At 52.9% G+C, this 25,210-nt stretch overlaps 2 protein-coding genes across 2 annotated transcripts in view; one reads left to right on the forward strand and one right to left on the reverse strand.

Moving 5' to 3' along the window:
- The first annotated feature begins 900 nt into the window (after positions 1-900).
- On the forward strand, positions 901-5,225 carry SLC38A8 (solute carrier family 38 member 8). Its single transcript, XM_054269456.1, has 10 exons — positions 901-1,080; positions 1,528-1,726; positions 1,926-2,079; positions 2,217-2,321; positions 2,633-2,690; positions 2,933-3,047; positions 3,173-3,323; positions 3,408-3,607; positions 3,781-3,832; positions 5,114-5,225. The coding sequence occupies exons 1-10, from the start codon at positions 901-903 to the stop codon at positions 5,208-5,210; spliced, it is 1,311 nt and encodes a 436-aa protein (XP_054125431.1). The 3' UTR covers positions 5,211-5,225.
- An 807-nt stretch (positions 5,226-6,032) lies between these two features.
- NECAB2 (N-terminal EF-hand calcium binding protein 2) overlaps positions 6,033-25,210 on the reverse strand; it is a 71,281-nt gene continuing 52,103 nt past the window's right edge. The window contains exons 4-13 of the mRNA XM_054269322.1: positions 23,502-23,527; positions 20,766-20,863; positions 10,901-11,037; positions 7,875-7,993; positions 7,678-7,757; positions 7,329-7,385; positions 7,104-7,216; positions 6,725-6,802; positions 6,272-6,363; positions 6,033-6,089 (exon numbers count right to left, since the gene is read on the reverse strand). Of these exons, the coding sequence (XP_054125297.1) occupies positions 6,061-6,089; positions 6,272-6,363; positions 6,725-6,802; positions 7,104-7,216; positions 7,329-7,385; positions 7,678-7,757; positions 7,875-7,993; positions 10,901-11,037; positions 20,766-20,863; positions 23,502-23,527 (829 nt within the window). The 3' untranslated portion in view covers positions 6,033-6,060. The remainder of the gene's footprint in view (positions 6,090-6,271; positions 6,364-6,724; positions 6,803-7,103; positions 7,217-7,328; positions 7,386-7,677; positions 7,758-7,874; positions 7,994-10,900; positions 11,038-20,765; positions 20,864-23,501; positions 23,528-25,210) is intronic.

The raw sequence follows: 25,210 nt of genomic DNA on the forward strand, positions 1-25,210 counted from the left end.
ATGAAGGCTTGGAAGGGCCCTTCTAAGTGTTTATAAGCCCTGTAGGCGGCAGAGATGTAATGGAGGTGGCAGGCACAATTAGCCATCCATAATTCCTCCTAGCAGCTGCTTAAAGTCTCTTTATCCGTCTTACCAAGATCAGAAGGGCACATGTTTGGGAAATCAAAAATGCATTAGGGGCTGTCAGCCAAGGCCAGGGCCTGTGTGCTGAGCCCTGGGGCAGTGGCATGTGGCAGGACTGGCACAGAGCTGCTGTGTGTCTCCCGTGTGGGGAATGGGCGCCTCATTCCTGTGGGGTGAAACCTTCTCCGTGCAGGTCCTCTGCAGCATCAGTCACCCCATCCTGTTATCCTGGCATCCCCTTGGCCTGTGTGCAGCAAGCAGCGGGATGGGATGGCTCCTCTCCAGAGTGTCCCAGTGCAGGAAAGCACCAGTGGCCTTTTAGGTGTTTGGGAGACATGCAGGGGTGCTGGCCTCATCCTGCACCCAGCGCGTTGTGAGGGGTGTGAGCTGCAGCTGCCTTCCTTCACCCTTCCCGGGGCACTCCCTAATGCCCTTTGGTGGCAGTTTCATGCCTGGGTGAACAGAGCGGGATGAGGGTGGCTTCAGTCCGCCCAGCCCTGTGGTGATGATTTCGGGGATAGTGAGAGCACGAGGTAGGCTGTGCTCCGTCGGAGCGCTCTGAGGGCCGGGGTGCCGCACGGGGCTGTGAGCGGGCCGGGGCTGTGAGGGGGACGGGGCTGTCCGCGGCTGGGCTCCTGCCAGTGCCTCCCCCGCCGCCTCCCGCCCGGCCCCCGGCGCCCCCTCCCCAGCCCCGCGGGGGCGGGGGGTCCGCGCAGCCCCGCGCCGCCCCCGCGGGGCCCTGCGGAGGGGCCGCGCTCGGGCCACAGCCCTGCCGCGATGGAGCGGGCGGCGGGCGAGGGCCGGCCCCTGCTGCCGGCGGCGGGGCGCTCCGCCGGGCTCTCCTCCGCCGGCGCCGTCTTCATCCTGCTCAAGTCTGCGCTGGGCGCGGGGCTGCTGAGCTTCCCCTGGGCCTTCGGCAGGGCCGGCGGGGCCGTTCCCGCCCTCCTGGTGGAGCTGGTAAGGGGGACTCGGGGGCAGGGGCTGCGGCAGCCCAGGCGGGAGCCGAGGGGCGCCGCTCCGGGGAGGGAGGGGACGCACCTGCTCTGGTGCTCGGGGAGCTGCGGGCACCCCCTCCGTGCGGCACCCCCGTCCCGACCCCCGCCACATCCTTAGGGTGGTGTTGCGGTGCCACCTGAGGGATGCTCTCTGCAGCTGAAGCCACACTTGTAGCTGGCTTGTAGCTGAATTCAAAGTAAGTGGGTGTCTGCTCCCGTACATGCCCCAAAATCCCAAATCTAAACCCGAAGTACCACCGTGTCTCCATCTTTTGCTGACCTTTGTTACCCAGGCCCACAAGGTGATCTGGCCGGTGACCTGGTCCCTGGCCATGGGCCTGCTGTGTCCTGCCCTGCTCTGGGGGTGATGGAGGGGATGTGGCGCTCCTTGCTGGCTCTGTCCCCGCAGGGCTCGCTGGTGTTCCTGGTGAGCGGGCTGGCCGTGCTGGGCTATGCCGCGGCCCTCAGCGCCCAGCCCACCTACCAGGGCGTGGTGCGGGCCGTGTGCGGGGCGGCCGTGGGGAAGCTCTGCGAGGTCTGCTTCCTCCTCAACCTCTTCATGATCTCCGTGGCCCTCCTCAGGGTGGTGGGCGACCAGCTGGAGAAACGTGAGTTGTTTCCTTTCACTGTATTTGGGGCTTGCTTGGGGAGTGGGGGGAAGGTGGTCCCACGTGGGCTGGGGTCACCCCCACGGTTTTCCTGGAAATTCTAAAGACATGGGGCTCCCTGGTTCTGCCATGGTGTGATGCTCCCGACCTCCTTGGGCCATCTTTCAGGGTGCAGCTGACCCCCCACTGCCCCCCACAGTGTGTGACTCCCTGTACCCCAACGGGACACTGAGTGGGGCCCCTCAGCTGCCCCCCTGGTACGTGGACCAGCGCTTCACCCTCTCAGCTCTCTGTGTCCTCGTCATCTTCCCACTCTCTGTCCCCAGGGAGATTGGCTTCCAGAAGTACTCCAGGTACCACCTGGGCTATCCCTGTGGTGGCCCACCCCTAGGCACCCTGTACCCCAGGTTACCTCCTCCCAGGAACCTGTGGGAACCCCCCTCCTCCCTTCCTCCTGGCTGTGTGCTGATGCTCTCCCATATCCTGACAGCATCCTGGGCACGCTGGCTGCCTGCTACCTCACTCTGGTTGTCATCCTGAAATACTACCTGCAGGCAGAGAGCCTGCGTTTGACTGAGCCACCCCAGCCCTCCAGGTAGGAGGGTCAGCCCCATGTCCCTCCTGCCCTGAGCTCCATGGCCTGAGCAGTGACATGGGGGCAGGGCTGGAGGTGGGGCAGGAATAGCATTGGGCCCTGTGTGTGGTGGGGGTGAGCTGTGGGCAACTCACAGTGGGTGGTAGCTCCCAGCCCCAGGTTTCATGACAGCAATACCCCTTTCTCCCAGAATCACTGGGAAAGAGATTCCCACAGGGTGCAATCCAGTCCGCCCAGTTTATGGCATGAAGGTTTCTTCTCCATGAGAGCCTCATGCCTTTTGTTCTGTGCTTCCTCTCCACATGCCACAGGTCCTCGTCCTGGACGTCCATCTTCAGTGTCATTCCCACCATCTGCTTTGGCTTCCAGGTAGGTCATCCTGACTCCTCTGGCTGCAGCTGGCAGGGCAGTGCTGGCAGCCCCCCATGGCATCCCAGACCATAGGGATGCCAACCCTTGAAGGGCAGGTTGCTGTCACCAGAGGTGCTGTGGGGCAGGACACAAGTGCTGGGAATGGGGCAGAGTGGGACAGGGCACCCACTGTGAGACAGGATGCTGGGGGTGGGGGCTGTCCCTGCATGGGGCCCCAGCACCATCCCCTTGCCTTGCAGTGCCACGAGGCATGTGTGGCCATCTACAGCAGCATGCGCAACCAGAGCTTCTCCCACTGGGTCACCGTCTCTGTGCTCTCCATGCTCATTTGCCTGCTCATCTACTCCCTCACTGGTAACCCCAGCACCAAACCCTTCACTCCTTGTCCTGGGGTTCCCCTCTCCCCTTGGCTCATCCCTTCTCCTCAGAATTCCTCTGTCCTGCTCACTGCACAGCCGCCCACCCCCACTCCCTGTCAGCAGGGCTCTATGGCTACCTGACCTTCGGCGAGGCCGTGGCGTCCGATGTCCTGATGTCCTACCCAGGGAATGACCCGCTTGTCATCGTCGCTCGCCTGCTCTTTGGTGTCTCCATTGTCACCATCTACCCCATTGTGGTGCTGCTGGGCAGGTGAGGGGAGGGTGACAAGCTGGGTGTCCCCCGAGCCAGTGCAGCTCCCCTGGGTGCCATCAGCCCCTCAATCCTCCCTCCCAGGTCCGTGGTGAAGGACCTGTGGGCAGCCCCGAAGCGCGGGGCCGTGGCGGTGTCTGAGGCACGCGAGCGGCGGGGCCGGGTGGCACTGACGGTCACCTGGATGGCTGCCACGCTGGGCATCGCCCTCTTTGTCCCTGACATCGGCAAAGTCATCGAGCTCATTGGGGGCATCAGCGCCTTCTTCATCTTCATCTTCCCAGGCAAGAGCAGGCACGGGGAGGGAGGAAAGCAGTGGGGGGACACTGGTGCCAAGGGCATTGCTGCAGGGGAAGTGGCCTGTCCTGGCCCTGTTTTGGGGGTGCGGGGCTGTGCTTAGGGGGGACAGTGCAGTGAGGGGTGCTGTGTTGGGGCTGAGCTTCTGCACTGACAGCAGGGCTGTGCCTCGTGTGCCTGACTGGGACCCGCAGCCTCGGGCCACGCAAAAAGTGAGTGTCTGCATGCTTGGTGGTGGGGATAAGGGAAGGGACAGGGATAGGGTGTGGTGTCCCATGGGCCGTGGCCAAGGCAGACCCCTGGGCAGTTCCCAGGTGGGAACCCTGCAAGGAGGAGAATTTGGGTGTGGAGGGAAGTGCTCTGGGAATGCCCCTGGATGCCAGGGCTGTGTCCACGCATCAAGGAGGTGCCCAGATACCAGAGTGACTTTAGGGCCAGAAGAGCTGTGGGGTTTGGTGGCACTGGGACACCCGGTGGGGACTGGGGTGGGGTCAAGTTGGGGGTCAGTAGGGTGCCCCAAGACAGGAGGCCATCAGGTGTTCAGTGTCTGTTGTGCCTGGGCAGTGTGTCCCATCACTGCTCCTGTCTGGAGGGGCTGGGGCACAGCAGCCCATGTCAGGGGGACCTGACATGGTGCTGGTGAGTTTGGGATAAGTGTGAACTTTAGCGTGTCTGTGGTGCCCCTGGGGGAGCAGCAGACTTTGAGGGAGGATGGAGGTTATGTGGTGAGTGGAGGCAGCACTCCAGGACATTGGGGTCTTGGTCAGGAGAGTGCTCTGGGGACCCATGAACATCTGGGGAGGGGTGAGGGTGTCCCAAGGGTGCCAAAGTGCTGGAGGGGCCAAGGCAGAAGGTCAGCAGGGCCACCCAGGTGGGTGACAAAGCTTGGGGAGGGCCCTTGGGGAGACCTGCCCGAGCACGAGCCCATCATGAGGAGAGGGGACAACATGAGCTGGGGCGATGGAGACTGCGAGGGGACAGTCCCAGCCTGCCCAGGACAGTCTGGGAAGGAGCACGGTGCTGAGGACCCTGCAGCAGAGCAGCAGCTGGTTTGGGGTGAGTGCTGCATGCAGGGGCTTGGTCTGGGGCAAGGTGGGCTGTGTGCCCGGGGAGGAGGGACCAGGGAGGTGCAGACTCAGGGCTCTGGGGAGGGGACAGGGCTGGAAGCACGTGGGGACAGGATGGAGCTGGGGCTCTGTGGAAGGGGCTGTGTCCAAGCACAGGGTGGGGGATGTGTGTCTCTGCTCTGTCAGCAGGGCCACTGGGCACAGCAGAATTGGGAATGATCGCGTGGTGGCATCTGCTGGCTTTTTGACCGAGGTTTGTGTGTCATTGCAGTGGGCAGGGGCTGCCAGGCTCTTCTGCCATCGACGGGGAGCAGGGCAGAGGAGGCTGAGCCTGCAGGGAGCCGCACAGCCAGAGGAGCTGGGGTACAGGGGTGGCCGTCACTGAGGTCAGCTCTACCCCGGCAGCCTCTGCTCGTGTCGCTGCAGGGCTGCTCTCATCGCCTGGGGCGTTCTCTCCGTGCTCGGCGGTGCCTTTGTCTGCGGGCAGAGCGCTGCCCTGGCCGTGCTGGGGCTGCTGCGCTGAGGGACCTCAGAGCCCCCTGTGACCCCACCGTGACCCCCAGCGTCCTGCCCCGCACAGAGACCCCAACACAGCCACACCACTGGATCCCATGGCGGTTTTATTTGGCATCACCGTCCCCGTTGCACAGTGGCTAATAAAGACAGGAGAGGGAATTGGCAAAGGTCCTGTGCCACACACGCTGAGGGACCCCCACGCACGGCGGGGTGGGTGTGGGATTGGCACAGACGGACAGACACACAAAGTACAGACCCCAGGAGGGAGGGGAGGCAGCCACTCTCACGCCTACAAGGCACCAGCTGCAACTGTGCACATGCAAAGGAAACCCCTGGGGACCCCCCACAGCTGGAAAGGATTAAGGGGCACCTAGGGAGAAGGGAAACCCCCCCTCTGCCACCACCCTGACTCCCCCTGGGGCATGGGTCCCCATCCCTGCAGGCACACACACACACCAGGCACAGCCTCAACCCCCCAGTCTCCTCCTGGGGTGGCCTCTGGGGACTTGCACAGACCCCCAACCTGCTCCCTGCTTTCAGGGGGGGCTCCAGCCTCCCACTCCCATCCCTCCTTCCTGGGGCCTGCCTGCCTGCACCCGTTGCCCCTCTCCTTGCCTACCTATATCTGGGGATGTCCCCCTCCCCAAACCCTGCCAGCCCCTCCCTGGCAGTCCTTCTTTCCCCTGAGACCACCCACACCAGGGAGAGGTGCCCCAGGTGGTGGGGGGCTGAGGGAGAACTCTCTGGGGTGGGGGACACACACACATGGGAGTTTCCTTCACTGCAGCCAGGTCACACTGACACCTCCCCCAGGCATCGCAGAGGGGACAGATGCTGGCAGGCCCCTGCACTGACCGTCACTCTCGGCTCAGGGTGCACCAGGCAGCTGCAGGGGAACATCGCTGGGTCACACCTGCCCAGCCCCTGAACCCACCCCCAGCCCTGCCAGCTCAGCCCGTGCTGTCCTTCACACCATGCCCCCTGCCCACCCTTGCTCCCCAAAACTGGAGAGGTGCTGGCTGGACAGGGGTCCCTGTCCCCCACCCTCTGGAGTGGCTGCCCTCCTACCTGGCACGGCCACGCTGGAGATGGCCTCGGGCTGGCTGAGCGTGTCCACCTTGACGTGCTGGAAGCCCTTGCAGGTGGCACTCTGCAGGTGCCTGTGCCCAGGTGGGAGAGAGTGGGTGACACCCAGCCCCCCCAGAAACACCATCCCAGCCCCCCACAGCACCCAGCTCTGGCAGGGCTGGGCGCCAGCAATCCTGCTCACTTCCCCTTGTGCAGAGCACCCTGCCTTGGCTCAGGACACCGACCCCTCTCATCACCACATCCAAAGGCACTCCCGGCTGGGAGGTGTAGAGACCCACCCCAACCCCCCTGTCCTGTTTACAGGGACAGCCCTAGGACAGACAGACAGCTCCTCAGTCCTGCTGTCAGATGGGACAGAGCTTGGGGCTCAGCTGCTCTAACAGCCCTCCACACCCAAGCCTCCCAAAATGGGCTTGTTCATCCCCTCCCTACCTCTTCCAGTCCTCCTCGGTCTCCCAGAACTCATAGATGATGAAGGTGACCCCATCAGGCAGCTTCACTGCGGTGACACTGGCAGAAACAGGGAGAGGGGGTGAGCCCCCAACGTGAGCCATCCCCCACCCCCCTCTGCAGCCACAGGTGTGCTCTCGGGTGGGCTATTGAGGGGGGACCCAGCCCCAGCAGCCCGGGTAGGGGTAGCCCCCTCACCATCCCAGCACTCCCCAGCCCATGCAAAAGCAGTGTTGGTGGCTGAGTGTGACTGCACCCCAAATCCTGGCTGCTTTCCTCAGTCCTTTGCTTGGTCCCCACTCCATCCCACACCAAGCCCCATCTCCCCAGCCCCCAAGAGGCAGCTGCTGCTGGTACCCACTGGAAGCAGTCCCGCTCCCCGGCCACACTCTTCAGGTACTGCTTCAGGGAGCTGCAGAACTCGCCCAGGTGCTTGTGTGACACCGTCATCTCATTCCTCACCAGGAGCAGGTACTGCAGGGCCCCCAAACACAGCATGTGAGACCACAGGAACACAGTGACCCCCCAGTGTGGCTCTGTGCTGCAGGGGCACCCCAGCACCCATGGGGTACTCGGGCACACTCACCGTGCAGGCCGTGCTCTCGCTGTCCGACAGCCGCTGGTGCAGGTCAAACCACAGCGTCTGGGAAAAGGGCAGCAAGCAGCAGAGGGGGTGTGGATTGCCTGAGGCTGCTGTCCCTCCCTGCTTGGTGGCTCTTTGTCCCCACCATTTGCAATGACTGTGCCCCCTCTTCCACAGGGAACCGGCTCCAAGAGCCACTTGCACCTCCAGTCAGGACCCTTCACAATAGTTCCCTCTGCTCCCATTGCAGCCAACATTCCCAACACCCCATCCTCATCCCTGCCGCAAAACAGCTGGGGCAAGGTCCCTGGGATGCCAGGACAGCCTCACACAAGGAAACACTGGCCCTTACCTTGTCCTCCAACTTGCCAATCAGCTTGGCCAGCCTGTTGATCTGCCCCTCCAGCCCCTCTGCCTTGGTGTCAGGGGAACCTGCACAGAGCCAGGAGACATTGATGGACTGAGGGGCACCTGCAGGCACCCCCTGAGAGCCCTGTGCTCCTGCTGGGCCCTGAGTGCTCCAAGCCACCCCAGGCAGCCAGCACTTACCAGCCTGGAGGCTCTTTCCTTGCTCCCTGGGGACCATCCAGGTGCTGGAAGAGTAGCTGGGGACAGAATTGTCATACCAGGTGTCACTCAGGCCGTGACCATCCTTGCTGGGGTAGTGTCTGCAACCAGAGAGCACACAGGGTGTCAGGACAGCAGAGCTGGCATTCAGAGTGGCATGAGCCAGCCTGGGGAGCCAGTACTGGAGCCTCCTTTCTGGCAGCTCTGCCCATGATGCCAGAGCCCTTGGAGGGGGTCAGAAACAAGGGAATGTCAGTGGGCTGCTTCCAGCAGCCATCACTTTCCTGCTTATGGAACAGCACAGCCCTCCTGGCACCACCAGCAGCCTTCAGGGCCTTTTTCTGTCCTAGACAGACACCTGCAACATGGGGCATTCAGGCCCCTGTGCCCAGCCAGCTGCACCTTACTGGGGCTGGTTTTGCAGTCCAATGCCTTTGGTGGCTTACAGGCAAGAAAAGCTGCTGCCACCCAGACTGCCCATGAGCAGAGGCTGTGTATCCCACTAACAAACTGCAGCTGCTGCTCTCCTGGAGAGTGGAAACACCCACTGTATCATTTCCTCCAGCATGCTTTCTTTGTCTGGGTCTACAAAGCCCATTTGGCCTGAAGGTTTCTCATAGATCCAAAAAACTGTCCTGAAACACTTCCACAGATGGAGCATCCATAATCACCATCCAGCACCAGGTCCTTGGTGCTCCTCCCAGGACCTCATTTATTTGCAAGCCAGAGAACATGAGAGATCTGCCATCCTCACAAGGGTTTGCAGCTGCCATCCACGTGAGTGAGAGGGGAATGGGTCTGGGGAAGAATGACCCTCTCCTTTCTTCTCCACCAACAGGAATCCTGTGCCACAGAGGGAGAGGCTGAGCAGCTCAAAGGATTTCCAGTGTTTCCTTCCAGCAAGAGCAGCTCTGTGCCAGCTGACTGCTGACAGAGGTGCCTGGGAGCCCTGGCTCCTCTTTGTTAGTCAAGCAGCTCCCAGCTGGGGACAACATGCTGAGTGCCCAATGGGCAGCACACCAGCCAGCATCTCCCTGCCCTCCTGTCCCTCCCCTGGCACCTGGCTCCTCCTAAGCACAATTGCTGGGCTCTCCTTCCCCAGATACCTTGTAAATCAGCCAGTGTGGGCTCCACCATATACACAGGGACACGGTGTGCAGGTCCCAAAGAACATCTCCAAGATAAGGAAGCAGGAACAACAATAAAGGGTGGAGGAGCATCCCTTTGCTACAGGCTGTGCAATTATACCACTGCTGGTCCTGGATTATCCCCTGTCAATAGACAGGAAATTAGGCAAAAACAGGCAGAGATTTATTTTAATCAGAATTTAATGAGGTGTCTCCATCTTGGACCTCTGCCTTTGCACTTTGTTCTACAGCCCTTTATTTTTGTGCTTTTTAGGCCACCTCTTTGTCTTCATGTGGATGCAGGAGATAATTTTTTTGTGGGATTTGTTTTTCTTTTTAGCTATTATCTTCATGAGAAAATAACTACAATACTCCCCATTATGATCTGGGCCCACACCTCAGCAAATAAAAGCCAGTAAAGTCTTTCATGGGCTCTAATTGCTCTGCCTGATGTTGGGTTTGTTTCCTCTTCATTGTTTTGCAGGAGCTCCTACTTCTTTTTGTACAAGGTTTGCCACAAAACAAGGAGAAGAAAGGGATGTGAGATGATGAAACCCACAGCATTCCTGCTGGAAAAGCTGGTGAGATGGTGGCAGAGCTGCCCAGGTCTCACTGTGTTCCACAGAGTCTGTCTTAGGAGGGAGCTGGGATTTTCCACTCTCCATGTGTCTCTCTGCCCGCTCATGGCTTTGGGAAGCCAAAACATCCCCCTGCAAGCATTCCAAGAGCTCCTGGTTTGAAGGAACAGCAGGAGAAGGGTTGGTCTGACAAACACACAGGTTTCCATGGCAACCTGTCCTGATTAGAGCTGGTGACAGTGGCACTCTGGGGAGCTGTGTGACACTGACACCGAGGGGGCTGTGCTGAGGTTCTGCCTCTGCTGCTGCCACTCCTATAGCCTAGCCCTGGCAGCACTCGGGAAATCTTGAGACGGTCTCCTCTGTGCTGCCCAAGCTCAGTGGTGTGTGCTGGGCTGCTGGCATGGGGACAGCCCCTCACAGGACAAGGGGACAGAGCTGCCTGTCCTCAGTGCACAAGCGCCCTTTCCCTCTGGATGGTTGTCGCAGACATTTTTTCATAGAAATCCTTTCTTTGGGATTGTGCATCTTCTGCGAAGCAAGGGCCCCAGAAGAAGAATGTAAACAATGATTATCAGCTGCTGTGAAATGCAATAGGATGCACCTGTGATTGGTTCATGTTCCATGTGTTTATAATTAAAGGCCAATCACAGGAGCAAGCTGGGGAGAGAGTCCCTGGACACAACTTTGTTATAGATTCTTTTCTATTCTTATCTTAGCAAGCCTCTGCAACTTCTCTCTTTATTCCTATTAGTATAGTTATAATGTATTATATATCTTATATCAATAAATCCAGCCTTCTGATCAAGAAACAAGATTCTCATCCTTCTCTCACCCCAAGCGACCTCCTCAGGTTGCTGTAATAGATGGTGACACCTGCTGGGTGCTCTGGCAGGAGGGGCAGCATCCCTGGCATGGCAATCTGTCCCTGTGGGCTGTCCCCAGCCCACCTCAGGCTGTGTTTTGCCCTGGGTGGGAGCAGTGATTTGCCCAGAGCTACAGCCCTGTGCACCCAGTGCTGCCCAGCCAGGTGCCAAGTGCTGCCCCTGGTTTGCATCCCCACACACAGCGCTCTTGTTAAGGGTCACCCTGGGGACTGCAGGAGAGGGAGGGACAGGCCAGGACAGAGCGGTGGAGAAAAGCCCCCAGAGTTCAGGAAGCCAGGAAGGGAGGCAAAGAGAAAGGCTCAGCTCCCCTTTGCTGCTGCACAATGTCTGCTGTGTTTCCCCCACCCCACAAAAGCACCCTCCTCCTCCTCCCCTCCCACCCTCCTGCACCAGAGGAGGGCAGGAGTGCTGCAGACCTGGAGGGGTTGGTTTGCTCATCGATGGCATCCACAGCACTCTCCACGGAGCTCAGCAGGGACTGGGTCTGGTTCGCCGTCTCCTTCAGCAGGAAGCGCGTCACAAACTGGTCCACATTGCTGCCACTCTCGTACACCTGCAGGGACACACAGGGAGCACCTGGTGAGTGCCAGGGCAGCACCTGCAGCACCACCAGGGTCCCTGCGCAGTGCGGCCCCTGGCCCACAGCCCTCCCTGGTCCCCTCCCATGTCACCACAGTGTTACCCAAAGCCTGTAGTTTCTCTCTTTAGCATGATCTTACATTACTTTACTGTTGCCTTGCAGCCAGTGCATGTAGGTATGAAAAGTGTGTCCTGTGCTTTGGAGACCCCTGCTCAGAGAGTTCACTCAAGTTAAAGGGGTTTGGAATGATTCACAAGGCTCAACATGCTGTTAGACTAACAGTAGCTCCCTGGTAATACAAATTTTTTCAAGACAAAGAGCATCTAAAAATATTTTAATAGAACAACAGATCTGCCTGAAGCACCCAGGGCCCCTTTCCCAACACAGCCTTGCTGAGCCCTGCCCTGCTCCTCCACCTCATGACAGCCACCAGCACAGATGGGACACTGGCACAACCAAAGGAACACTGGCACAGACTGTCCAACACCGACCAAACCAATCCAGCATTGGTTCAACACCACTCCAACCAGTTCAACACCAGCCCAACCAGACCAAGGCCAGCCCAGTGGCCACTGACCTCCCCAGCTCTGCCTGAAGCCAGCCACTCAGCATCAGAGCTGAAAACATTTGCAGTGAAAAAAAGGTTCCCCAAAACCCAGTCTCAGCAACATCACTTTTTCCCAGACTCTTTCCCGCTCATCAGTGCCTGCTGGGACAGCACATTGCCCAGGCAAAACCCTGCTGGGCACTCTGTCCCTGCGTGCTCACATCTCCCAGCATGGGACTCCTCTGGGAGGAATGACTGAATTTTTGGAGCCATGAGACAGGGGTGGATGTCCTGGCTCCCTGCATTCCATCAGCAATGACCACACTCATGGGACTGGAGTGGTCCCAGCACCGCTGGTGATCTGAGCATGCAGCAGCACAACATGAGCACCCCAAGCTCCCCAAAGCAAATTATCCCTGTTTCATGGTGAAGTTATTAACAAGGGTTATTTCCATGGCAACTGGAGCAGCTCTGTGAGAACCCAGAGGGCCTTCATCCCTGCCTTTATCTCCTGTATTAAATCATAAAAGAAAAATGAACTGATGGAAAAAACCCTTTGGGGAAACTGATCACAGAACTGATTCTCCACCCTGGTTTGGAATGGGAGCATTAGTTTCTTGACGGCTTCTTGAGCATCCAATTAGCAGCATTTAATGACTTCTGTCTGACATAAGAAAACCTGCTCACAGCCACAGTGTTTCTGGGGGAAATGCACCACACAGTGGAGGTGATGGTGATGCTGAAGCTGTGAGAGGATGCGTAGTTAAATGGTGGATTTTTTATTACCTAACCACAGCCTATAATCTTGGTTCAGCTTTAGGAAAAATCAAGCAGGTGATTCCCACATTCATTTAAATCAGTTGAACTCCCTATATGCACGATGGATGGATAGATGGATGGATGGATGGATGGGTGGTGGGTACAAAGCTATTCCAGCCAGTGCAGAGAAAATTGGGGTGTTCGTGAAGATCTGATGCTTTTTGACAGGCCGGTAAGCCAAATAGATCTGAAATCAAAACAACAGGGATTTTATTTCTCCCACTTAACTAACTGGCCATTTGCCAGCCCAGCTGTGAGATTTGCTCTCAGGATCTGAATCAGAAATGCACATGCTTGGAGGTTTTTTAACAGTCCCTCAGGTTTTCCTCTAGCACGTGTCTTCTTCAGGGCTGCAAAAACAAACCATTAAAAAGACCAGCTATAAAGGGATCCTTCCCATTGTCTTACTAAAACATTTGTCAGACTATCCTAGTGAGATTAAATGAGGTTTAGTCTTATTAATTCCACCCTGAAGAGTTATTTCCTCCTTGCTTAGCTTGAGAAGTTAAAATATTTATGGAGATCATGTAATAATTGCTGCTCAATGAAGCTGCTTTGTGCCAGAAACTCTTGCACATCTCCAAGCCTGCTCTTTCCCATCCATCGTTTCCAGACAAGCTCTTTGCTGAACTGCCTGGCCTTGACCTCTGCTGCAGCAAACAGGGGGGCCTGAGTGTTTGCAATGAACAGCACGTGTGAAAACATCATTGAAAGGATGGCCTTGAGATTTCTGTGATGATGGCTCTCAGGAGAGCGTCAGAAACCTCAGGATCTGACAAAGCAGGAAATGAAACAGAGACATTCAAAAATGAGAGAGGAGTGGGGAAAGGACAGCGTGCATTATTGAGGAAATAATGGGGTTGGGTCTCTGGTCTGCTGGCTGAGGTCCAAACCCCAAATCCACCCCCCTCCTCCACACCACAGGCTTTTCATGGGTCTGTAAGGCACCTTCCCACACACCCTGGCAGCCAACACAGGGGCTGCTCAAAGCCCCATCACAGTGCTTCCAGCTTTTGATTTCCACAGGAACCCACCCAAAATCGCCCAAATTCTGGCACAGATTAATGAAAACACCCCTGGGATGTGTTACTTGTGCAAAGCATAACTGGGATTTTGATGCTGTTGGGTGCTTGGATTTGCCAACCAGTGCCAAATTTCCCTCACCAGACACTGCAAATGAATGCTTAAAAATGGGGTCTCATGGCCATGTCCTGGTAGGGACCAAATACTGGGGAATGAGAGTTTTAATGTTGTTGAACATCTCAAAGCCTCTTTGCTGGCATTTTTAAAGGTCACTATTCAGCTCATTAAGACTACAGGATGTAAAATATAGATTATTTTGCACCACCACAGACTTGGAGACCCACTGTGACCTCCCCACACCTTCTCTTTGCCTCACAGGGTTACAACCTGACCAACAAGGCTTCCCAGGGCTGGCTTCCAGCAAGACTGGCCAAATTGGCTGACAATTACCACGCCTGGGGACACTGGTGACTTCTCCAACTGTTAATAACCACAGTCCAAGCACACCCACAGAGTGATGCTGTTTCAGTTGGAAGCCAAAGGCAACTCTGTTTCACCCACACTTTTCCTCCAGTTAAAAAAGCAAAACCCAACAACAAACCTATTGCCATGCCATGTAACACCCATCAAGCCTCACCCAGGATGATGGGGAGGTTATCTTCCACCCACCCAGCCCTTTAAAAACCAGGCATGTGTTGCACTGTAATCTCTGAGTGGCTGATTTAAATTCGTTGCTCATAATTGCCTGTTTGCTTCCAAGAGATATTTTCTTATAATTAAAATAACACTCAGACCTGCCTCTTTCTCCTCTCCCTCCCCCCGACTTTCAAATCCCTTCCAAAGCAGAGCCAAAACTGATTGCCTGGCACATAATCAGTAGGAGAAACCTGAGGAGAACAGGCATTTAAATAGTTGATAAATGAAAGCATTACCATATGAAAGACCCTCAGCCTTCCCGAAACAGCTCTAAAAAACCAAATGAGACACCTGTTCAGATTTAAAAAATGACAACAGCATCATGTGGATTTGAAAACTTTTTGCTGTAAAATCCTCCTCCTGCGAATCTCAATGTTGGACTCTTCTCATCTCATGCTTACCTTGTCTGGTCCTGAAGGTTTCCAGCCATGGGCCCTTCCCAAGCAATTTATCACAGGACTTGTCTGTTCTCACTATCAGAGAACCTCCCTGCTGCCTTGGATCCATCGTTTCTGGTGCAGCCACAGGGATGTGAAGGACAGGTGTCTGCTGGCCCACACAGGGGCTGTGCTGCACTTCCCAAGGCTCACCTGTGGATCCAGAGGCTTCTGGCCCCTTTGCACCCTCACCCAGCAGGCTTGGAACAGGCTTGGGAGTGTGGCCTCCCACTGCTCAACACCCTCCCTATAAATCAGCCTTTTGCTTCACACATGCTCCTAATTAGCTGTGTTTAGTACCCACAAGGCAGCAATTTGATACAGATTTTATTTCAGTTTTCCCAGGAAAGTGCAGATTTTGTTTTCCAAACAGGACCTACTCAAAGGACCCTGCAGATGTAGCAGTGTGGGATGGTCAAGCTGCTGAAGGCTCAGCCTGGCTGTGCCACATGCTCATGCTTTGACTTGCTCCCTCCTTTCAAAGCTGCTCTCAGACTATTTGGCAAGATAACAGCACTGGCACCTTCACCATACAATTTACCTAAATCCCAGGAGCAACAGACCTAAAATGGGAGGGAAGAGGAGGAAAATCATGTCCTGCAGGAGGTCAATGAGAGCTGGAGCCTGGACAGCACAAGCAAGACCTCCAGAGAAGATGCTCTTCCTTTTCAGAGAGAATGGAGGGACATGAACTTGGCAGCAACAGACAAGCAGAAGAGCAGTGAATGAGGATCTTCATCTAAAAATAAGTTCCATGAGAGACCTTAAGATTCATGTTCCTGCCAGTCCCTGCTCCCCACAGTCTGGCAGCCCAGGTGGATCCCCTGCACAGCCCTGCTGAGCTGGCAGGAAAATCGCTCCGGATGGCATCGCACGGAGAAGCAGCTTTGTGGTCTGGAGTCTGAACTGAAAAGCTGGGGAAAATTCAGCTCTTGCAGAACTGAAGAACCACATTTTGTTTTAATTTGTGGTGCAATATTTTCTTAAATCAGCTTCAGAGAAGAGTTTCAGAACTATTTTCTGAGAAGCTAAATGAGCACCTCCTTTCCTTTCAGATTGTTCTTCAACTATAAAGTTCCATAACTTTTCTGGAGATCAGCATCTGGTTTTTGCTATAGAAATTGACACAGAAATTGTTCAGAACTGTATAATTCAAAACACATGGAGAGTTGACTCATCCTTTACCATTTCACTGACCCATCACCATGATTACATCTCTAACTGCACCTTTGGATTGTTTCAGACCTGGCTGTGCTGCACTGCAGTGGCACCCCATGGCCTTCAAACCTTGACCAGAAGTTTTCAGCTGTTGTTCATTTAACCACCTTGAGGCAAGGCCAGAACATGAGGTTTGTGAGAAGCCTTGAGCAGCTCACATTTTCTGGGCTGGGCACAACTCAGAACTGCCAGCACTGTGCTGCTGTTCCACCCTGCCATGGGTCCATACCCTGACATGGCACAGCCCTGCCCCAGGAGCCTGACACCCTCAGTGTGGGCACCAAATCCATCCAGCAGAGCAGGAGAAAACCTGCTCAAGTTAAATGAAAGGCTGAGATAAAAGGTTAGCTGGAGGATGGGAGGAAAATGTTCTTTTTGAGGATTATTTCTAGTGACTATTTTATCTCGAGGTGTCATCTTTCAAAAAAGAGCAACATCACTTTTGGCAAGCTTAAGTGTGGCAGGTAAGAATGCAAATAAGAGCACTTTATATTGCTGATCTGGGCTGTGCTGTAAAACAAAAAATACCATCCCCCATTTTTAGCATCCAAGGCTGCTGGCAGATGGTTCTTGCTCTGGGGCTGTAACTGAGCTGCTCCAACAAGTGCAGTTTGCAGTTTGCTGCTGGGGGCTGAAAACTGGGGGAGACCCATGGTCAGCCTGGCACCAGCAGCAGGGAGAGCACATCTGCTGCAGCAGCTCCACGAGCCCCAGGAGCCCAGCATCTCCTGTTCACTGCAAATACATCTCAAAGGCAGAGACAAGAAGGGTGGATTGCTGCAGGAACAATTTAACTCACAAATAACATGCAAACCTATTCACCTGTATGGAGATACCTCTGGGCTCCCTGCTGCTACTGGAGCAACAGCAGCTGGTATTGAAGGTCACTGCACTCAGCTTTTTATGATTTACCTATTCTCACATCTAAATAATGAGTTTTAAGGGGAAAATGCATTTGCAGCTGCTTTGGGTACAGTGCCAGTTCATAAGACACATATGGTGTTTGGCACTCTGACAGGAGAAGGCTCTCAGGGGATGTGTGCTGTGTCACCACCTGGTCATATTTCCTCTCCAGGTCCATTAAACGAGAGAACTGAGAGACTGGCAGTGAGCAAGCAGGGAGTGAAACACCGTCTTTCACATATCCTCACTCTCTCTCCAGGACCAAAGGTGATGATGAACACCAAGCAGCAGCTGGTCCAGAGCTACCCTCAGATCCTCATGGGTGCTCCATAAACCCTTCCTGCTGTACCCTACTCTTCCCTGCAGCCTGTTCATTCTGGCATGTGCATGGGCAGTTGCAATTTCAGCTCTAATTTTGGGTAGTTTTGCTTTCCAAGCACTCTCCTTCCATCTGGGACAGGGCATGCACCAAGGTCAGTCACCAGACTTGTCTGCTGCCCAACAGGAGCATCCCCAGGAAAAAAATGATTTGACTTTAAATATGAGCTGCTTCATCCTTGAAAATATTCATCACTCAGCATTTTTTTTTGGATTCTTTGCAGCTTGTTTTTAAAGTTTGCTTCACCATTTAAGGTCAGCCTTGCTGATGCTTCCATGGTCAGTCGTGCAAAATGCTTAATTGGCAGAAGCTGGAAGCAGGAGCAATCCCAGTGCAGCTGGCAGTGGAATCTGGACCTGACAGGAACAAGACTAATTGGTCATTCTGTGGATTCTGTGAATTGAGTCTCTCAGGCTCAAAACCCCACACTGTTTTTTTACCAAGCTAAGTCACATTTCCTGGGGTGTGTGGGTGAGGGTGAGCACCACCTCTGCCATGCCCAGGCACTTCCACTGGCACCCCCAAAGCTGACAGGGGTGGTGGAGGCATTGGGTGGGCACTGTGCCCTAAGGCAGGGGACTCACCTGGGGAGGGACAGGGACAGCACCACCCTGGCTGTGCTCTCCCAGCTCCCACCACCCCTCACACCCCCTGACCCTGGCACAATCCACCTCCTTCCCTGTCATGTTGGCTCTGCTCTTTGCTGACTGCACTACACAACAGTAAAAGTGAGTTATAGAGGAACATGTCCTGCTGTCAGCTTTATTTAGAACCCCAAAGTTCATTTCCTTTCTCTCCAATTTGGCTTTGCATTTCCAATTGTCACCGGCAGTGATTTCAGTGCAGCATGGACATCACTGTATTGGAAAATAATTACAATGACAGATTTTGTTTTGCTGTGTGAGACCTTCCACTACTGAATCTAATTACTGCTGATACTTTAAGAGCTCTTCCAGCACGAGATAATTGCTGCTTTTTCTTTTTATAAAGCAAGAAATAATCAGTTGTCTTTTAAGGTGAGGAATATAAACAGCAATTAAATACCATGGTTCCTCATGCCCTCTTGTCAGCTGGCACCTCTCAGAAAGACAACACAGAAAAAGGTGAGGCTTCATTTATTGTTTGCCCCAAATACATTGTTTGAAAAGGAGGGAATAGGAACACTCCTAAATGACCAATAGTTTTCTCCAGCTTAGGAAATGTGTATTTTATTATGGTGAAGCAGGAGCAGCTCACAAGCAAAGCAGTTTGCTCACAACTCACAATGTTCAGCATCATCACCCGGCCCTTTGCAGGATCTGGCCACAAGAAAAGGCCAAAGACAGCAACAGGCTCGAGCACCAGGGGGCACAAAACCAGACTTGACTCTACCAAAACCCTGCTGCTTTGGTCACCTTTCACCTTCTCCAGTGTTTCTAAAAATATCCATTAAATCTTTTAACCATCCTGCTACCCCACCAGCATGGAACCCTTGGTTACAGCATCACATGGGGAGAAGATGGATCAGAAGGAAACCACCCCATCCCTGAAAGTGCCCAGGCCAGGCTGGATGGGGCTTTGTGCTCCACTGGTCTAGTGGAAGGTGTCCCTACTTCCTTCCAAAACAAATGTATCCTGTTTGAACACTGCAGACAGGTTCCTCTACCACCCACAACAGCTTCTTTCCTGTTGGGTTTTTTTTTCCCCTGCTTCTTTACATGAACAAAGTGCCTGCCTTTGAATAATTCATTGATGAGGTTTGTACCACTTTGTTCACAAAATCACAGTGGGGAACAGTGCTTTTCATTAAATACTTCTTTGCCAGCTCCTCTCTGTGATGGAGCCTTGCTCTGCTTGCTCTCTTGTCAAAAATCTTCCAGGTGAAGAGAAGCACAGCCCAGGGGCTGGTGAAATGAGGGGATGGGAGGATCTGGGGCAGCCCTCCCTCACCTGGCCTGGGAAATGTCTGTGCTGTGATCCTTCAGTGACACAGCAGGAAGGTGCTCCAGATCTCCCGGCTCCTCTCCACAAAATCATGATAGGGTGACCAGCTCAGGTTTAGGTAAATAACCTTGACCTGCTGCAATTCAGGCAGGTGAATCCTGCCACAATTTGCTGAATTGAGGAGGGAGAAAGGTGTTCTTCTTATGAATAACCATCCTGCTTCTGCTGCAGATGTCTCATCCAAGGTATAAATCAGACATCTACCCAAATACTTAGATGTCTGATTTATAAGCAGGGAATAGACCATCTTCCTCTAGCAAAGCATTAGGAAGAATTAGACATAGATATTCACATCACTCTGGAAAAGCAGTGGTGGAAGGCACCACGAACAGCAAGCTGGAATGAATTACTAAGATCTCTATTAGCATGTTAACATTTATTTAAAATACATGGTTGGCAAACCTGATGGTCATGAAAATTGCTAATAATGAATATAAATGAGACATGAACAAACATAGAAGCTGAATCATAAAACATTCGTGTTATCCTGATTTTTTTAACCCTTTCATAATATTGATAAAAATCACTAACACTTCAGAAAGGTCAGTGCTTGGCCAAAGACTTCTGCCTTTAATTTATAATGGCAAGTCATCAACATGTTAAATATGTGCCTTCACTTTCCATGCTGCCTTCCTCACAAAAATCAAAATGGATGAATTTTGATCAAGCAAGGAAATCAAGCTCTTTACTCACCAGCAAAAAGGGAGAGAAATTTCCCATTTCCCATTCTAACTCCTGAAACTTCTTATCATTGCCACTTCTTTAATGTGGAGTAATTTGAGTTTCTCTTCTAGCTTCAAAGATAGATGGAAGGGAGATACCCATGTGGATTGCTTGCAGGAGGGCTGTAGTTGGATTGGGAAGTACTTCCAACTGCTTGGAGAAAGCAAAACCTTCTTCCCTGGCTTGGCCCTCAGTGTAATACCTTACTGCTACCAGTGAAGAGGAAAACTGTTTTTTATTCATCATGGCACAAAACAACAATGCAAATGTGGTTGAAGGTGGAAGTAGGAGAAGGGATTGATTATTCTGAGGCAATAAATATCACTGATACAGCCCAGTTGTGCTATTAAGTGGTGTGGAAGGACAGGAAAATAATTTCAAAGGAACTAAAGCTCTATAAACACTTCTCTCAGCCTGGTAAGACAATAAATGAGTGGTGCACCTCTTAGCAGGGATGGTTATATGGTAAATCAGCTCAGATTTTATAGGTATTCATAAATGAACTTCAATATACTTCTTGATCAGTGACTTCTTGTCACTGTCTATAATAGTCCAGTATCACTATCACATGATGGATTTTTTTGCACATATAAACCAGGTCATTATGTCTCAGTTGTGGTTCTTGCATGATTCCTGCGCAGTCCTTCAAGCACACAGCCCTCCAGTTTCTAATACAGCAGCTTCACACATGGCAATGGTATTTGCAAAGCAGGTTGTCTTCCAAGGTGGAAGCTGGATTTCAAGGCAGCTTTGTAATATGAAGTTTCCAAAAGCCCTCTCAGTGATGCTAACAACAACTCATGCCTTCCAAACCCCACCTGAGAGACCCAGAGGCTGTGCTGTCTGCAGAGCAGGAGCACACAGCACTGCTGAAGAGGATGAGGACCTTTCACATTTATGTGCTCTGTTAATGCAAATTTTAGACCACTCACCCTCAGCCTGTGAAAGGTGAGGTGCAGGAAGGAGCACTCACCCGTTTGGTGTAGTCCATGGCCTTCAGGATGGAGAGGTTCAGCATCTCCAGGGAGGCCAAAACATCCTCATAGTCCCCCATATGGTCAGCAAAATAGTCTGGGAAAACCAAGAGAAGCATGATGGGAACACGTTAATGTAACTCGAGCCTACTTGGCACAGCAAGATCTATTACTGGTGGTAGCATTAACCTGACAGGATGGCTCCAGGGGTATTTTTACATTCTATGTCCTCAGTCAAAGTCACAATTTGTCCTGCAGGGATGGGAAGTGGTGTGATTCCCATGAAGCTTGGGACCATTGCAAAAAGGAAATGTAAGACCCAGCAGCTCCCATTGAAAATAACTCCTCAGGTTCTTTATTTCTATGTCTATTTCTGCATTTGATTGTTTATGGTCTCTCTCCCTCCTACTGCTGGCATGGAGGAAGGGGTCTCAAAAGAAATTCCCTTTCCATTCCCTTTCCATTCTTTGCCACTCAAAGCATCCAAATACCTTCCAATTCACCCCAGTTTGTATGAGCTGAGACTGGCCTTACATCTTTCCCTACGCTCCTATCACATTTACACCTCAGCCCACAGTCACAGGTTGAACAAGCTTTTGAGAGCGAAATATGCCTTGAAAGGAAGAGAAGAGAGCTGCAAGCTGGACCCAAAATCACGTGTTCTTCATGGAATGAGCCACACATTCTCTGTGCCATCCTTGTCCTTTCCCTTTTCTGGTGACGGACACAGAGGACAGCCAAAAGCTGTTCCTTAAAAGCCACCAGTGCTGCTCTCAGCCTAGGACAGGGAGTTTCACACTGAGGTGACATCTCTGTGAAGTGCAGCAAGACATAAACTTCAGGAAACAATCCCGCTAATTAGGTTTTCTTGGCTTAATTAGAAGTGCCTATAGCTATTTACAGTCTGAGAACATATCCAAAGGGAAGCAGCTTTTGGCAGAACCGGAATGTCACAGCATGACTGACAGCAGCTGTTCCACGATAAGTAAACAGCTCACTCTCATTGCAGTGGGCTTGTTTGGTTTTCCCTTCCTACTTGGGAAAGAAAAAATGAGCAGATCTGATAGGTAAAGACTTTTTTTAAGTCCTGAAATAAAAATCTGGAGCCATCCATTTCAGGAGAAAGGAGCTGCTGTGGCACAGCCCTTGAGACTGACCAAGGAGCACATGGGAGGAGAACAGAGCTGACTTTAACAAAGCATTCAGCTCTGCTGCTTTAGCATTATTTATTCATGTGAAGCTGCAGGGCTCAAGAAATAACTTTTAAGATGCTCTCAACATTTTATAACACACAACCCATTTCAAGAGAGACACCACAGCTCCCATTTAGACAAACTGAGGGTTTATGTTTAATACTTAGAGCAGAAGCAAGCAAATAAATCACAGGCAAGGGCAGGTATTCAGCAGATAACAGATCTAGGCAGCAGCTTGTGCTGATGGATCCTTTCTCTGGCTTCCCCTTGCTTTCCCAGGAGGTGATGGGTTTATCTCCCTTCTCTCCTGGCAGCTTCACCCCTGGGAGAGGCAGTGAGATGGGATCACACTGGGTGACAGCCATGTAATTTCCTGATTTTATCAGAGTGATGGAGAAAGCTGTGAGGGGTTAAACAATGCCATTGTTACCCCAGAGCTGATTTCTTGGGTCAGCTGGCAGGGAGACCTACTGCAATAGGAATGGAGGGGATGGGATAAGCCCTTCATATCCCCAGAAAACCAAAAAGATTTTGTGGAAGTCTTTGTTTCTTGCCTACCAAGGCAAGGACAAGCAGAAATAACCAGTGGAAAGGGGAAATGTTACTGCTTTTGCTGCCAGCTGGGATGCTCAAAAGGGTGTGGGCAGGGGTTGAGTATACATCAGGAGGAGAGAAACTCTGGACAATGTCCTGGTGCAGGCACACCCATGGACAGAGAAGTGTTTAAGGTATCAGGAATAAGGAGTGACTGCCTGGTGCTGGCACAGGCACCAGTAACCCCATCTCTGCCTGCAAAACCCTCTCCCAGCCAGGCTTCCAAAGGCTGCAGAGTGGTGAAGGTAAATGGTGAAAACCTGCTGAGGTGGCTTCATATGTTCTTCTGTATCCTGGCACAGGAGGGGAGAAGAGATGGATGAGTCTCTGCAAGGCCCCACACCTCTCTTCCCATCTCCTCCCAAAAAGCTGGGGTGCAGGAAGCATTTCCCGATGTCAAGCATCCACAGAAAAATCCACCTGAGGGAGCAGTTTGAGTCACCTCCTAATGAAGCAAAGCCCTTCAGAAATCCCAGCAGGAAACATTCCCTTTCTGGTCAAGGTGTGGGACAAAATATTATCACAGATTTTCTGTTCAGCCTTTAATTTTGGCGAGCTGTGGGAGGTACAGCAGAGGTAGTGCACCCCTCAGGCAGCCTGCAGGGAAACAGGAAGGCTGGCCTGGGGAGAAACATGTTACAGGTCTTGCAGAGGGAGATGAATTATTGAACTTTAGAGTGAAGCTGGAAGCCACAACACCTCCAGAAATTAAACTCCAGCTTGTTATTGAACAGGGTCCATGTGCCTCGCTTAGCTCTGACCCCATTTGTGTTGCACAGAAATGAAAAGGTTCTGCCAATTTTCCTGTGGAACAAGGAGCAGAGCAGCAGCAGCAGGGCTGAGATCCCCAGCTCCACAGCACTGCAATCTCTGCTGGGGTTCATGCAACCTTTGAGGGCCCCCATACACACAATGATTGCTGCTGCCCAAAGGAGGGACTGCACTCACCACACAGCTCCTTGGTGTCCACATTGCTGCAAGAGGGGACAACGAGGCAGGGAGGAAGCAGGAAAAAAGAGAGAGAGAAAGAAAGAAAGAAAGACAACTTTAATGACAAGGACAGATGAAGGCTGCAGTTAGAATTCCCACAGGCTTAACTCCAACAACATCACCCACCCCTTCCGCATCCCCAGCCACCGGTGGGGACAGCCTGTGCAGAAGAGCAGGGTTGGTTCATTCAGGGCATCTTCAGCATGTGTGCAGCTGGAACAGGTTCACAAGTTATTCTGGATGTTCCCTGAGAGGGAAATGGGTACTTGGACATCCCCCCTGAGGAGGGGCCTTTGCCCAGGGGGGACCCAGCACACCTGGCACATCAGCTCCTCTGACTTCCTTACAAACACCCAGCCTGGCAACAGTGAGACACTCACACAGGAATGTGTTTGCTCCCATTTACTCAGAATAAAAATTTGCAAAATATACTTTTCTCAATGGACCAATTCTCCTAATTCTGCCCCTGTGAAGCAGCTCTTGCCTGGGACTGCCTCCAGACAAGATGGCACAATTACTCCTTAACACGGGAACATTTCGTTTACATAACAACATCTCAACAGACAAGCTGCTTAGGAAATGAAGATTGCTGCTAATCTCTTTGTGCCTCCTATTCCCACACAATCATTAGTGCCATTCAAGGACTGGAACGACCCCTTAATAGAATTATATCTTATCCATCCATTTATATCCTGGGAAGTTATTTCTTTACCTAAACTCATCCCTGCTCTGTCTAACCTGCATAAGTGGATCGGGGCTTTCCCTGCCAGCATCCTCCTTCAGCCCTGCCCTGACACCCAGATCAAGGCAAGCACAAATTCCTGGAGCCCAGGAGGTGCTGCCTGGGCCAATCCCTGTTTCCTGCTGAAAAAGGAGGTGGTGGTGCTGAAGCACAGCCTCTTTGGGAAGTGCTGCCTGCCATGGTGAGAAGATGTCACCTCTTGTCTCGGCCCCTCGTGGTGCAGGACACTCCTGCAGGGCTGGTGGCACAGGCTGCAGCTGCCCCTCTCTGCAAAAGGAGCTCCTGCACTAATTTATCTTCATGTCTTGGATACTTATCTTCTTCAAACCCTGGAATTACTTCCCTGAATCCTACAAAGCCCCCTGGCGAGCTGTGGGCTCAGCTTCCCTGGTGTTCTCATGGGCAGATCCGCTGAGCCCACAGATCCAGAGCCCTGAGCACCAGAGCCGCTCCTGACCCCAGGGGCTCTGGCACGGCCCAGCACTTGGCTGCAGGTGATTCCCAACACGGAGCTGCAGCAGTGCAGCCGCAGAGGAGCTCAGGTGAGCCCCAGCAGATGCATTTCCAGCCCTGGCACAACCCTGGCTGATTGTTCCCCAAAGCTCTCTCCAGCACACAGCCTGGGAAGTCAAATGTTGCTTGCAGACACATGAAAAGTATTTTTGACAGCAGCACGACCCACAAAGTGTTTCAATAATATTTTCCAGAAGACAGTTATTGTTTATAAACACCTACTGACGTGGTTGTGGGTTTGCAGATAGGGCATGTTACTGAGAAAAAAAAAAAATCTGTTATTGTATTCCATGTGATTCTGCATTGTAATAATTGATCTGCTGCTGCCAAAATTGGTCTTTTATTTCCTCACATCTTGCCATTGTATGATTTAACTTAATTGTGCTTGAATGTTAATGCAGCTGAGAAGTTG

This window comes from Melozone crissalis, unplaced genomic scaffold (assembly GCF_028551555.1).
Source record: "Melozone crissalis strain CALT ecotype California unplaced genomic scaffold, PUWL_Pcris_2 ptg000007l_1, whole genome shotgun sequence".
In the NCBI taxonomy this organism is placed as follows: Eukaryota; Metazoa; Chordata; class Aves; order Passeriformes; family Passerellidae; genus Melozone; species Melozone crissalis.